The sequence below is a fragment of the Phalangium opilio genome, unplaced genomic scaffold (genome assembly GCF_054372755.1).
Source record: "Phalangium opilio isolate 3A_F unplaced genomic scaffold, DU_Popi_V2 ptg000031l_1, whole genome shotgun sequence".
Taxonomy (NCBI): domain Eukaryota; kingdom Metazoa; phylum Arthropoda; class Arachnida; order Opiliones; family Phalangiidae; genus Phalangium; species Phalangium opilio.
In genome coordinates this window covers 12027217-12042473 of record NW_028324158.1, presented here as the reverse complement: position 1 = coordinate 12042473, position 15257 = coordinate 12027217, and the positions used below count along the sequence as shown (strand labels likewise).

The 15257-nt window shown below is 35.7% G+C and overlaps 1 protein-coding gene and 1 long non-coding RNA gene across 6 annotated transcripts in view; both read right to left on the bottom strand.

The window, feature by feature from the left end:
- The window catches only part of LOC149690650 (gamma-aminobutyric acid receptor subunit beta-like), a 77675-nt gene that overhangs the window by 9439 nt on the left and 52979 nt on the right, over positions 1-15257 (bottom strand). For 3 of the 5 annotated variants that reach the window (XM_089870220.1, XM_089870218.1, XM_089870222.1), the window contains exons 5-8: positions 9070-9152; positions 8133-8270; positions 6026-6501; positions 5025-5111 (exon numbers count right to left, since the gene is read on the bottom strand). In XM_089870220.1, the coding sequence (XP_089726346.1) occupies positions 5025-5111; positions 6026-6501; positions 8133-8270; positions 9070-9152 (784 nt within the window). The remainder of the gene's footprint in view (positions 1-5024; positions 5112-6025; positions 6502-8132; positions 8271-9069; positions 9153-15257) is intronic. The other 2 variants (XM_089870221.1, XM_089870219.1) reach the window with 1 other exon arrangement.
- LOC149690651 (uncharacterized) lies at positions 11525-12028 on the bottom strand. The gene is made up of 2 exons (XR_016383894.1): positions 11992-12028; positions 11525-11831 (listed from the first exon to the last, which is right to left on the bottom strand). It is a non-coding gene; the product is annotated as an uncharacterized LOC149690651 (long non-coding RNA).

Sequence of the window (15257 nt, the reverse complement as noted above, 5' to 3'; positions counted from 1 at the left end):
AGAACTGTAATTTAATTAAGGGATCATCCCTAAAACATTCAAATCATAACTCTTAAACAGTGGCTCGGATGGCAAAATGTCATAGAACATTTTCAACTCAAAATGGCCCAATAAACACGCTCCTTCATTATTGATGGACTTTTCAGAAACACCCTGTATAGTGAAAATTTTGATTAATTTGGTCCAAATGGATTTAAATTTCCCCTGCTTTAATTTTTTTTTCAATTTGAGATTTAAAATGTCTCTCGGAGGTTTAAAGATTGTGTCCAACCCCTCTTGTGGTGGTTAGTAGTACAAAGAAAAAGATTGGGACGGAAGTACATGAAAAGGAAATCAAAAAGATATGTACAGAGTGCGAGAAGTAGTCTGGAAATCTTTGGATATTTTTAAAAACAAAGCATTTGCAATTTATAATTTAACTAATTTTGCCATTTAAAATTTATCAAAGTAAGGTATTCATAAAACTTTGTGGTACTAGAGTTCCAGATACGTTTAACACCCTGTACATAATACACAGTTACTTTCTCGTGAAGCGACTGCACAAAATGAGTAGCTGACCAGTATAGACCTTCATACCACGTACAGTTTACAACAATACAACGATATAACAACAGACTAGCGTATACATCGCGTTTATTGCATTGTTTAAGTGGGATGAACTTTCGGTAGCCACTAGTTGTAACAATGGGAGAGGGTTTATATTTCGATTGCTTTATTCGAGTATTGTCGATCATGAGAATCCTTCAAAAGGGTCACGTGGTCAAACACCCGAAAAATGATGACCTTACAATAACGTCAATAAGAATACCACGGTGTTGGATTATTAAGTAACGTATAAAAACACCATTAACAGCGTAACTTGTAACGTTTAGACAAGCATGTCCTGTGTATTATGAATTGTCGGTTTAGCATCAAAGGACAACGCAATTTATAAAATATAAACTACAGAGTTAGTCCTTCCTACACGAACCAAGGTCTAATATAAACCATACTATATTAATATCATAACAGAAGGGGATAATAGAAGAAGGATGACAATCTGCATCCTCTTAATACTTCAGTTATTAAACAAAATAGTTGTTATTAACTTGTATTATTAATTTAAAAAGTTGTACCTAGTAGGAAAAAATGGGTTTGTACAAAATTTAAATTAAAAATTTGTACCAAAGTTTTCTCGTTTAAATCTATATGGACTTATTAAAAATCAGAGATAGGTGTAAGCCCCCATTAATAACTACAAATTAAAATCCTTAATCCGAAAGAAAAACAGTAAAAGTGTACTTCATTTAGGAAAAGTTTCTAAATTTGTAATATCAGGCAACATTTTGTTAATATCCCAGAAATAAGCCAAGAGGCTTTTGGCTTATTTTTTACGTTTTTCTTCTTCTACCAAAAACCGAGGAAGTAGAGGAGGGATTTAGTTAAAAAAAAAAGATATCCTTTCGAGGAAAAACTATTTTGAACATCTCGCAACTTTTTCAATAACCTTAAAAAAATTGATGATTTTAGCTGCAAAAGTGGAAAAAAGGTATACTAGTACAGATTGAAAAAGGTCGAAGTTGCGTAAAATCTTTCAACCTCAAACTACATTCAGATAACCCTAACTTACGGGCTCGGATACTTCGCACTCATTTCTATATTTAGGCCTAATACATATTAATATGGAATATTTTCCTTGGAAAGTGGTATACCCCTTTTAACCCCACCATCTTTTTAAGAGATAAAATGATAGTTTTTGCACGAGATTTTTTTGGAATATTTAAATATTTAAGAATATAGCCTAGCTTGAAACGTCGTGTAAAAAAAAAGAATATAGTATTTGAACTAGTATACTCTTTCGGTTTTTCAACTATTCACGATTTTAGTCCGAATTCATTTAATGTATTGAACCTTTTTTCTTTTTCTTACAAATCTCAGAGGTAAATAAGGCCTTACTATAAAAATTCCTGGTCTTTTACTAGCTGCAATTCCCAATGGATGTGTGATGGTGAATGGATTTAACATCGTCAGGGGTTTTTACGCAACTCTTTTTACCGCGTTTTCCAAGGCGTTATCGCAGTGACTCTTTTCATATTTTCCCTATTTATATCCTAGTTTTTGAAGAGGTATAAATAAAATTCTGTTGCGACGGGTTTTTTCCCCGTTTCATTATTGAACAAAAATTGGCAGAGATAGATATTTTTAGCTACTAATAATAACTACACAGTCACGCCATGGTTTTTTGACCGCTGCTATTGCGTCAGGAAAGGTTACATTACGTTACGTTCCTGACAGGCATTTTCCAAAATGGCTACCGATTTAAACCAAAATATATATAGCTATAGTATAAAGTATATTACGCAAGAATTCAAAGTTTCAATTGAATCGGTTGAAAAATTCGGCAGTTATCGCGGCTCAAAATGTTGGGTTACAGATCTAGACGTCATTTTTCATGATGGCCACCGATTGACACCAAAATAAATACAGCCAAGCATAACGGTTTAATAAACCAGTGTTCAAAATTTAAACTGAATCGGTTTAAAAATTTGGCAGTTATCATGGCTCGAAATGTTGGGTTAGAATTCTAACCGCCATTTTTCAAGATGGCCACCGATTGACACCAAAATAAATACAGCTAAGCATCACAGTTTAATAAACCAGTGTTCAAAATTTAAACTGAAACGGTTGAAAAATTTGGCAGTTATCATGGCTCGAAATGTTGGGTTAGAATTCTAACCGCCATTTTTCAAGATGGCCACCGATTGATACCAAATTAAATATAGCCAAGCATCACAGTTTAATAAACCAGTGAACAAAATTTCAATTGAATCAGTTGAAATTTACGTCAGTTATGACGGTAGGAATTAAACCCTAAATATTTCCACTTCAAATTACGAATATCGAGCCTGTTACTTAAGAAAAGAATACTATAAATTTCTTTCAACAAGACTGTAATATTCTAAAAATAAAGACGCGGAATATATATTTTTTTCTTTTCCATTCCTAGATAGTTTCTCTTCATCTCAATCACGATTTTGAAACTTATTCAATTCTAGGCTTCTTTGCAAAGGAAGGCTTGGAATAAAAAGTCACTAAGGCTAAAGCAAAACGCTTGGCAAAGTGTTTGAATGTCCAGATAATAAATTTTTCCCTCTAAGGCGTCAGACTCTTCTCTTCTAAGTTTATTTCTCTTTGGCTTTGAATTTATTTTTTTCTAACTTCCAGGAAACGAGGGGGGTTTTTGCAACAGGCTTCCAAAAAGACGGAGGTTTTTTTTTCTATTATTTTTTTTCTTTTGGCTTTCTTTTGTTCCAGTCTCTTTAAGAATGAAGAAAAAGAGAGCTAGGGGTGAGATTTTAAAGGGATAGTGTCATATTTTCTAAATACTTGGGTTACAGCAAACAGGGTCCGAGTAATTAAGCGAAATATTTATGAACCAACTCTCCATAGAGTTAACATGGGTTAATTAGATTGGTTGCTCATAACTCTGGTTCTATAAGAGATACAGCAAAATCCTTAGAGTATGTTATAACCCTATTTCTTCCCTATCCAACGATGCTAAATACTTGGGGATATACCCACAATTTCTTGAGAAATTTACAAATTTACAAAAAGATAGCGTTGCCTCCATCACTGTGACACTATCCCTTCAAGAACGAAAGCGTTGCCTCCATCACTGTGACACTATCCCTTCAAGAACGAAAGAAAGGGACGAGTTAAGAGTCCGAGACGAATCGAATCCACCGCTCCGGATGGTTCCCATGGAGACGCGGAAATGTCAGCGTTTGGACCCCTTTACTCTATCTTTCTTCTATAGTAGAAGCCAACCTTAGAAAAGATAAATTACCTAACTTTCCCGGTGTTAAACTGTACGCCTTCAAAGCTTGTACCGTACTATAGCTCCTGGCTTGGCTTTGTATGTAAGACCTTACTAGAGCAGGATTTTTTTTTCGATGTTGTTCAGCCTAGCTAGCAATAAGGAAACGTCCCAGCGTTTGTAGAGATCATGCAAACAAATTTCTCACACGACGCCTTCACTTCCAGTGTCTATCACTCTTTCGTCGTTTCGTTCCGAGAAAGCCAAGCTCCAAAATATTTTTCTCTTTTAGTCTCAAAGAAAACTATATCTCACGGAAAACGAGCTAGAGTCCAGTTCGGATTAGAAGAAGTTTAAAAATTTTAAGATGTGTGTTAAGGGGAAAGCTACATTCAGGCTGAATCTACGCGATGTATTCTCTTCGAGCGCCTGTAAAAGTGTTTTCACTTGCAATACACCAATGTTCAGGGCAAGCTACAAAATAGGGGCAAAGGTCTAAAAAAATAGTTAGAAACTTTAGTTGTTTGGTTAAAGATAAAACCTGTTACGCATCTGTCTAATGTTCCTCAACTACAGCAGCTTCTTGAAACTGGCACCAATTCTTTTTACCAATCTCAAACGAAGAATAGCTTTTTCTGATCCAAAAACGCGAAGGATAAAAAAGAGGCGCGAAATCTTTCCCGCCTTCCCATTTTATTTGCTCACCCGTCAATGACAAATTCCATCTTCATGCTCTGTCGGAGACGACTATCATCTGGGTTTTTTTTCTATCTAGGCTTCCATCTCTTATGACGTGTACAATGTACACTCGAGTTAAGCCAAATGTGGGAGAAAAGAACGTGGGAATTCTTAAATTCTTTAAGATTTTTTTTCTCTTCTCTATTTGTTAAGTCTATTTCTGTTCGCTCGTAGGATAACCGAAATTAACTCTTTCTCCCTTGAATATTCAATTCAACTAGTGTGTTTTGGGAAATCTTAATTGTTAAATGTATTTCAATCCTACTACCCTTTTGGAGCCCCTTTATAGTAAGATAAGAAAACTGTGTAAGGTTAAACTTGAGCTAAACCTTGTCAATTTTCACGAAATACGAGAAAATAGATCTACTCTATGAAATTGAACTGAACTGATTTCTACCTCTAACCGTGCGAGAGAAAGATTAAAATATAATTGATTTGTATTAATATTATAATTAATAACTTAATTATGGGGAAATTAATTAATACAGACCCATGAGTAGCTATCTTCGCTAAACCCACGATCCACCTCATAATCATCAATTTGATGGTGGTGATGGTGGTGATGGTTGTGTCGATGCTAAAGAAAGGTAAAAGTTAAGAGAAAAACAACAGGTTAGCCAAATCACGTCCCCCACCCGAACCCAATTTAATTGCATCCAAATTAAATTTAAGTAAAAGAACCGCAGGCTCTCCATGCGTCTTCTAAATTATTTATACTTCATTTGCAAAAGATTCTACGGAATAAAGTATTCACGAAGATCATTTAAGAAAGATGCTCATGGAGATGGTGTATTGTGTAGAGAGAGAAATTTGGGGGTTGAGGAAATTTTTTAAAGGAAAAGTACAGATTACGTAACATTATACCTTAAACGACCGGCCATTTTCTAAACATTTAATGTTATGTTATCTGACATTTTCCTTTAACTACATGATGAATTCTACAATCATAACCATATTCAAGTATGTATTTGATTTAGGAGAATTATACTTGGTGGTCAGAATTATATGGTTATGATACAATCTAAAATACTACAAATAAAGCAATTTGCAAGAAGTGTTATTTTTTTCTTCTAAGTATTGTGACTTAAAGAATTCTAGTTATTGTTGAATGATTTCTAAATCAAAATCAAATGAATGAATGAATGATTAGAATTTTTGTAAATTAACAATTTTTACCATATGGTAAATAAAACCGAGCAGAGATAATTAATAAAACTGGGTACCATAATTGCGAACGTGATAGGTATAATAAAACATGCCTCATTTGCATTTTGAGAAGTTTCTATTGACAAGCTTAGAATAAAAAATAATTAAAGGGTCTACTTTGTAACTAATTAAAAAACAAGAGAAGTTGAATTAATTTTATAAAAGCATTTCAATATATGTTTGTAAAAAATGTTTTTCCTCGTGCGAAAATTGCGAGGAAATGTTTTGTTTCGAACGGAAGCTAATCATTTAACATCTAAAAAGTACTTGAATTATAGTACTTACCGTGGCTCTAAGTAGATGCGTGTCGGGTACCCCCGGCGGCATTAGGACGGCTTGGCTAGATTCGGTGGCCGCGTGGTGAGCGGCCGCGGCTGCGCACCTCTGTCTGTGGTGCTCGGCTATTCGGGCCATTTGTATACTGCGTTGTTTTCGCATGGTGATTCTCTTGCCGAGGTAACCGACAGCGGCGTACTCGAGCAAGGAGGCGAAAACCATAACGAAACAAGTGCCCAAATAGACGTCGATGCTCTTAATGTAGGAGATTTTGGGTAAGGCGGCGTTGGTGCTGGACATGAGAGTCGTCATGGTCAGCACGGTGGTCACTCCGAGCGAGACGCGAGCCGGAGTAGCGTTCCGATGAAGCCAGAAGGACACCCAGGAGATAACGACAATAAGGCCAGCTGGGATGTACATCTGGATCAGGTAGTAGCCCATGCTCCGAACGAATTGGATCTCGCAAGCTAATCTCGAGTAATTACCTGAGAAAGTACAGAAACAAAAATAACACGCTTCGTAAGTTTGAGCTGTATGTCATAGTATGTGCATGAGTTGAACTCAAAGGCTCAATGAGCTATGTACAAGAAAACTCTGCTAATTTTGGTCAACACACGATGTTAAGTTGTTTACATTAAACCATATTGACAGCCATGACGCCAACATTTGAGAGATTGACTTCAGAAGTTAGGTATTATCTCTAAAGTTTCCGCCCACACATATTGAATACCCATCCTTCAAAAAAAATTCTTATCAAACTTGTTATGACTTAAATTATATTTAGCAGTCTACCGACCAAGGCCCAACTTACTAATTCTTCACTGTCGCCTTATCGTACGGTCTAAAAATAACGCCGTATACCCATCAGACGTATGCAGTGTCTACTTTCTAAACCCAAGGGGGGAAAAAAGCTTCAGAAGATATAATCCGCGTTCAGGTATAGTCCCTAAACTTAAGCCTAATATATCTTTGAAATAGGCCTAAACTCCCAAGTTTTATCTATACCACTACATCGCGTGCAACGAACCTGTTACTAAGTTACGATTTAATTAACGGATCGAGAGATGGTATCTCTATCATACGATGTACAGGGAACAAATAAGCTTACCAAAAAGCGGAAATACAAGTATGCGAACCAAATTTAATTAGGGCTTATCTTCAATATAGATAAATAGGCCAAAAGTTGAACAAATATAACCTTAATAAAAAAACCTCAACATTGATATTGAAAAACATAAAAGAACCGTAACAAGAAACTGCAATAGATTGCCTTATATACCGACCAACGTTATATTGAATAAGAAAAAAAAGTATCAACAACGTAGGTTTAGTTTCTCAGGGTCGGTCTCAAAATATAAAATACAAAATTGAGGTTTTTTTTTCTATTTCTAAACATATAGCGCGACCAAATTCAACCAGACTGCGTAGGACCCAAGGCCCAGTTCCTATTGCTTTCTTTCTATAATAAAACAATCCAACAGTATCCGCATGTATGGCTTGAGGAAGACGGTCAGGTTAGGTTGGTGAAGAACTGAAGACCTCGCATACACATTTACGAATTTTACAAAAGAGTATTTCAAACGCGATACACATAGTTTTCAGGCTAGGAGGATTCATAACATTTACACAAGGAGTAGAGACTACATGTTGTCTGCGCTATTGTCCTTCAAATAGCCCCTACTCCTTGTGTAAATGTTACGAATCATCCTAGTTTGAAAACTGTATACAGAAACTCCATGCCCTTAACTTCAGTGCCAAGTCGAAGCAGATGGTCAAATGTTATTTTTAGAGAACTATTGCCTTAAGGTCAATATCATTTGACCTAAAATATTCTTTGACCTTAGAGTCAACTAGTATATTAGTTGAGAAGGAACTTGGCAACTCATACTATCTTCCCGTAGAAACTACAACGCGACATAATTGCAAAGGTCACTGAATCTATATTGTTATATTTTGCGCGGATACCGACATTGTTTGTTGAAACTTTTAAACCCAGACGTGCAACGGAATTTTTTGGAACCTGATCCAGAATCGTATTGGCAACAATGAACTTTAGGCTTAGAAATTTATGTTTTTTCTCTGGGTTTGAATTTAAAAAAAAATGTAGAGCTCTCACCTGTTGTTAAAGGTATTTCTTTCTGCTTTTGACGATATCCCAATACTTTGAACTGAGGTAATTCAACATCCGCTGACATGGACACCGATTGCTCCTCTTTCGCCCATTTGTACCTGATATCCCTCATGGTGTAACCAACTAGAAAAAAAAAATCAAGCTAAATTAAGCTTAGGGAAAAAGTTTAAAATCATTAACTTCAGAAAGATTAAGTCATTAATTCATTCCTAATTACCAAGGTAAATAAAAGTAATTACCTTCCACTTATTTAAATAAACCTTCACGCCTCATTGAAGCGTAGACAGTAGTTTTTAAAAGGCTAATTTTTCCGACACGTTAAGCCTTGGCTCGATTAATTTCAACTGTCACTTTGAACGTCGCAAAGAGACTTTTTTTAACAAGTTAAGCCTACTTTTCGCGCTAGACTAATTTGATTCGAGTAATTTTCAATTGCAACAACTGCTGTACCATTAAAATCAATTCGGTAAATGGGCTTTGGCATTGAGTTACAGTTTTTTTTTCAGAGATAAAAACCTGTACTCGAAGCTTTTTACCCAGTTAAGTTTTTTAACCTTGGCTATGATATCTTCTTAGTAAATTCATAAGTTTATAAGATACGTTCCATAAGTGTGACGCTTCCTATACTTCGTAATGCTAGAGACTTACAGCTCGAGCTAGTTCGAGAACGACAAGCGAGAATTGAAGTCCTACACTCGGTGGTTAATTTTGCAGGACTTCCATCTTCTCCTATTTAGTCTGCATTACTAAGCCTTTGACAGCACCACACCAGGCGTCGCTTAACCTCGAACCTATGACCTACGTCACTTCATGACAACCTCTAGTTTGTAACCAGTGACAAACTTATGGAATGAACAAATCTTATGAAATTATGGCAAAAATCTACCGAAGAGCTACTTAAGAAATAAGTATTTGAACTTACAACTTTCAATTTCCACCGTGCATAACTGCCTATCCATTGGAAAGTACTGTAAATCCATTGGACAACTAGCTGTTATGGTTATCCTAAAACAGAAGAAACAGAAACATCAATTAAAACACGAAATAAACTAAAATATTTAAGCCTAATTATTCATATAATAACCAAGGCCTAAGCGCTAATATTTTTCTTCTATAAAAATACCGCAGAAATAGTAAAATTTTAAATAAATAAATAAATATAACTTCAATACCACGAATTCTGAAACAATTTCATTTACCCAAAGGTAAACTTTAAACCCAAGAAAGAAGAAAAAGAAAGAAAAAATCCTTTTACATCGAACATTTTCTCAAAACTAAATTGACATTGATTATCCTTTCCAGGTATCACGGTAAATTAAAAATATATTTTCTTTGAATGGAGAACTTTACTAGAATTGAAAATAACTCCAAATAACCCCTGGTTACTTTGGTATACTATATCCGTCGTATTGAATTCCAGCAACAGTCAAAAAATACTATATTGCTAGCCGTCTTTTACAGTAAAAAATAAATAAAACCAAATAAAAAATTCCTTAAATCCAAGAAAGAGGAAGACTAAATTTAAAGCCACACGTTTCTGTATTTACTGGTTAAAGCCCCTAAAATGTAATAAAACGGGAGGGTAAAGAGGTAAAGCCGCTTTTAACCCCTTAGAGGGGATGAAGAAAACTCCGGCAACAATTCATCGTTGTTCGAATCGAGGAGGGATGAGGGGGAGATGCGGAATGAGGGGGACAATCCCCTAAGGGGTTAAGAAACGGTGAATCCTTTTTTCTCCCGCAAGATTAATCTGGTATATACTTTTCGAAATCAAAACTGAACCCAAAAGAACCCTCGGGCCGTTATCCCGTTACCCTATAAGAAAGGTTTGTACAGGGTGTTGGTCTTCTAAAAATGTTGATAGAATCGAAGTAAGGTGGCAATTATAACTTGGGGCAAAATTGGTCATAGAAGTTACATTTTAAACTCAAAATTGATTTCCCCATAGAGATATCCCATTAAAATTTTATCATACCACTATTTCTTTTTAAAACACCCTGTATATTTAAGATGCCTTCATTCTTTAAAGAATTTGAAAAAAAAAATACCGGAGAAGACCTTACTGTCGATATAAACGGCTCAAAATCCTAAGGGAACCTATATAGTCTAGTTCACATGGCGAAACCAATTTGGTATTGATGTATACTTGACTCAAATTTTCTCTCAATAACCCGTCTATAATAAATAGATGAAGGTAAGCAGTAAGGCAAGAGTATGATGGCATCATAATACCTAAAATGAATATTAAAAAACACTAAAAGAGGTAGGAGAACTGAGTGATATCTAGCTTTTTCGTTACAAAAATATTCCACGGTATGCCCAAGAAATTAAAGGTTAATGTATATCACTGTCAAGTTAGGCACGTAAATAAGGAACGGTATTTTATAATGGTACACCAAGGTCACACGAGTGTATTTTGTATACTATTGTTCCGGACCTGTGAACACCAAGAGTGTTCCGCCCTGATTTAAAAGGGATTGTTTTTCAAAAAGGTCAATAAACCATTCATTCTTTCATTCCTAAATTTGCTGAATACGTTGTTGGGAAAAAAAATAAATCTTTCCATACCGATCCCCTTCTAGAATTATTTATAAAGACCATGATTATACACCCAATCTTACTCTTATCACTCAATAAATAAGAATAAAACCCTTCTCTTAATCCTGTACAATGGCGAATAGAACAGATCGGGGTCTTAAGATTGGTAGTTTTTTGTTTTTCAGTAAGTTTTTCGTAGAAGTTAGCTATAACGCTACAACGATCGAGAGTCAAGTTTCTTCTCTTTCAATTTCTTCCACGTAATTCGTTCCAGACACTTTCCTCGCTTTTGAACTCGCATTGACCTTTAGCACGCAGTGATTCCAGGCCCAATAGAGACTGAGGCAATAGTCCCTGATCATTTCGCAACTCGAGCTATCGTATTTGCCTTACATCCTAAACAAATACTGGTAAACAACTTCCCACGAATTTCTCAGGACTACCCAGCAACCAGCAGGATAAAAAAACGCCTAGAAAAGCAACAACCATGCGGGAATGAAGCGACCGTGGACTTTTACAGTGATAAGCTCTACTTTTTTAAGCCTCTACGCACAACACTACACTACACTTTATCCTTTAGCTGCTCTTTTTTGGCTTCCGCTTCCAAGCGCTTGAGTATAGAAAAAAAATTCTTAGCTTGGCTAGAGACGAGAAAATTCTCCAACAGAAAAAAGGAAAGAGAACTAGGCGCGAGGGGAGAGTAGAAAAACACAAACTTCGAAACTCGTTTGAGAAAAGCATTTTTCGGATTCTGATAGCACCATACCATACCATACGTTAGCTGGCTGCTGTCTCTGCTTGTATTGCTTCGAACAGAGTTTGAAATAAATATGGCCGGATTGGATTCCATCCTATTTTTATTTATTTTTTTATTTATTTTTTTTAGTAAGGAGACCAGTGACCTGGTTATTTACTAGCGAGGATTCCTTATTGGGATTGCGGTTTTGGTCTGTCTATTAGGGTTATTTAGTTGGTTATGAAAGACCATGACTTAAAGAAAGTTCTAAAAAGAGATCGTAGTTAATCTTGAAAATTCTGAATCGGGAAAACAAGGAGTATTAAATGGTACCCTATTAGGTATTGACAAACTGCTGCCTGCTACATCAGGGAAGAAGTGATATGTTAGCTGCACACAGCAGCCAAGTCCTAAATAATTTTGAAAATTCTTATTAGGGAAAACAAGTATTACGATACATCTTGTTCAACTGCTGCAATGCTACGCCACAGAACACGTGACTAGTTAGCTGCACATAGTAGCCAAGTCCTAAATAATCTAGAAAATTCTGATTGAGGGAAAACAACTTACAAGTAGTATAAGATCTTGCTCAAATGCTGCCAGCTACGTAACATAACACATGACCAGTAAAATGTACATGGATGAATTGTAAACCTTTCAGTAAACTATTTGGAACGTCTTGTTTAACTGTTTTTCTTTTGCCCAACTGGTATTATGATATACGGTCCCTGTCTAAGCGTTCAAATATGGAAGTATATATTTTATGACCAAAGATTATAAAGGATTGACGGGATAGCCATGTACTTAGGATTGCGGCCTAGAGTCATTGGTCTAAAAAATAGGCAAGATTTACTACATCGTCTGCTACGCTTTAAAATATTGTCCACCGAACTTCGTTCGCTTCCTCCACAAAAAATACCAGAGATAAAAAAGTAACAAGAAGTAAATAAAACTAAAAATATTTGACCCCCGTTTTAAACTATAGTTATAAAAGAAAAGATCGCAAAGTGAAGTTTAAAACCAATAAAATCGTGTTAACTAGCACTTTATACAAGAACATGGGGCTGTGTAACACTTACTTCGCGGAAATATAGGCTCATAAACAATCTTACCAGTAAAGCAATGATTTACACTTCAAGTTGTGTACTTTCTAAGTACAAGGCAATCACTATCATTAATCTAAAATATTAGGTACATTCGCAAACCTAATTTCGTATCTTGTTAATTAATTAGATGGGGTATTTTAAGCTTTCAAAATTTACTTGTCTGAATATCAGATGTTGTACATGTCTAACTAATTCCAAAATCGTAAATCGGGGTCTGTCAAAATGGTTTGGGGATTTCCAAATATATACAATATCCTTAATTAGACTAAATGATTAATTGAATACAAATCGTTCTTGGATTAAACTTCATTCGCAAAGAGTGGTATCTTGTTTCCTCCCCCCATCCCGATTTCTAAATAAATCTTAAAACCAGAGACGAAAAGAGCTAGCTTAGTTTTCTTAAAATCTAATTGAACTTGCGTGATATATAAGTTTGACCTCTGGTATACGGTTCAGTTAGACTTTAGAAAGTTTAAATTGAGATTCAAAGAGTTAAGACTATAATGGTTTATCTTGCACGCGCTTAAAGACAAAGTGAAGTTGAAACTAAAATAAATTTATATTAAAACTAAATTTCAAGAGATTTTTCTCTGAAGTTTTACTGATTTAAGAATATGGATGGTGATCCAAATGGAGTGTTTTACGAATTACCCCTGTATTTAGTTTTGAATCTCTAAACAATATAACGTACTTCCAATCAGAAAACTATAAGGGAACTCCAACAAATAAAAAACCATTGATTTACAAAATAACAGTCCTAACATTAAGTTTTATCCTCCCTTTAAAAGCAACATAAGTAGATAACAAGCGCATACAGTAAGAGCGATATAAATCAAACCGAATCTCCTGTCCAATGGTGTTTCCGTTTTAATCAATTACTACGTTCATCACAGCACGTGTACGCGGCATCTGGCAGGGACGGAAAAGGCGGGAAAACGCGCGTTGTAAATGCCATGGAAGAGTCGAACATTTGCTAGAGTTAAAACCCCTACGATTCTTAATCGAAAACTCTAAAAATACTGGAATTTCCTTTACGACAGTAGCTTTAAACCCATTTCGGTTCCAAGGGACTTGAAGCCGATTAAAGCGGCCTAACCTGGATCAACGGGTATTTAACAAGACTTTCCGTTCTCAGAAAATGCAAGGAAACCAACCAAAGTACCTGTTGCTGCTTAAGTATACGTCTTTCGTAGGTAAGCGGCTTAAGAGTTTTCTTAACTTAACAGCTCGCTTGAACAAGTAAGGATTTAAAATTTTGTAATGTATTTTTTATATTTAAATAAAATTCACCAAGGAATTAACGAGGCTTAAAGGATTGCAGCAGTTTTGGTGTTTAAATAATTTGCGAAGACTCTCTTTTGTTATTTAATTATTTCCAGCGTTGTATCAGAGAGAAAATTGTCTATAAGATAATATCAATAAATGGCGTAAATCTTTTGTGTTAAATTATTGGCCTTTGGCAAAGAAAATCTTGATGCGTTCAATAAGAGATGAAATTCGGAACACATTAAAGGTTCCAGAACCGCGTTCTATACTCGAATATTACTCGAAGTTATTTTGTAACGATGACGATGCTTATTAAAGCTATCCGTACAATGGAAATAAGCAGCGTTTCAAGGAAAGTATGGAGACATTAAAAAGGAGATGAGAGAACTATATTCTCCTCTAATATTGCTCCATTTTTTTTGGTAAATAAGATTATGTACGTCTCATTCTTCAATACAGGAGCTTCTACAAGACGTTGGGTAAGAACTTAGGTGCAGGGGGGGGGGGGTTATGGAATATCGATTGTTAGGTATACATAGCCAGAGAACGAACTCGAGTTGATAAGGGAGGGTACGAGAAAACGAATTTGACGTATTTTCTCTCGACAGTGGTGATAGGGCAGTCGCGGCATACTTCCTGCAAATTTATTCCTGGCGAACTAGGCTACTATCTCTCCGTGTCCGGCTTCATATCGCGCAAAAACATACTTTGTCCATTATTTAAGACAACCTCAAAGTAAAAGTGGCTTTCGAGATTCACCTTATACCCCCTACACCCCATCAACCACAACCTACAACCTCCAATCCGGATCGCGACCGCACGACCGAGTTCTTATCAGTATTTCTTGCCAAATATCGAGTTTATATAAACAAGGACTCCAATATATTATTTAGCTTATATATGAAGCAATAACTTGTATTACAAAGTAACATCTAAGGAGCCAATGTCCTTGCTTATTTCGTACTAGGCCTAGAACAAATATCCCTTGCGGTTAATGAAGCTTTGAAAACTTCGTTAAGCCTTGGTTTAGAATTTTGAAATAGCAAATTTTCCGCGCATAACAATTTGCAATGCCACGTACGCTGTGAATGTATATTTATATTCGCGAAGCCTCGTTTCAATTTTGAAATTTCGCGCGCTTCAAGAATTGATAGAGTAACGGTGAGTAACGTCACGTGACTAGTGAATACGGTAGGCCTTGGGGAAGAATGGCTTTGTTTGAAAGGGTCTTAAAGAAAAAACAGATGATTTTCAAAGGTTTAAAAATGATTTAGTGTCTTGGGATCTAAGGGATTTGGCGTCAAAAACGGGATAGGACTTCCTAGAATTGGGTGGTCCCATTGGTATTGTATGGAAGTATTAATCTATAATGAGTAATTAATCCCGATAAGGTCTATCGAGTTGTTTTTTATTCTTTCTTTTGGGAAAAACCTTTGGGTTGATTGCTTTGCAAGGGAGCGACGA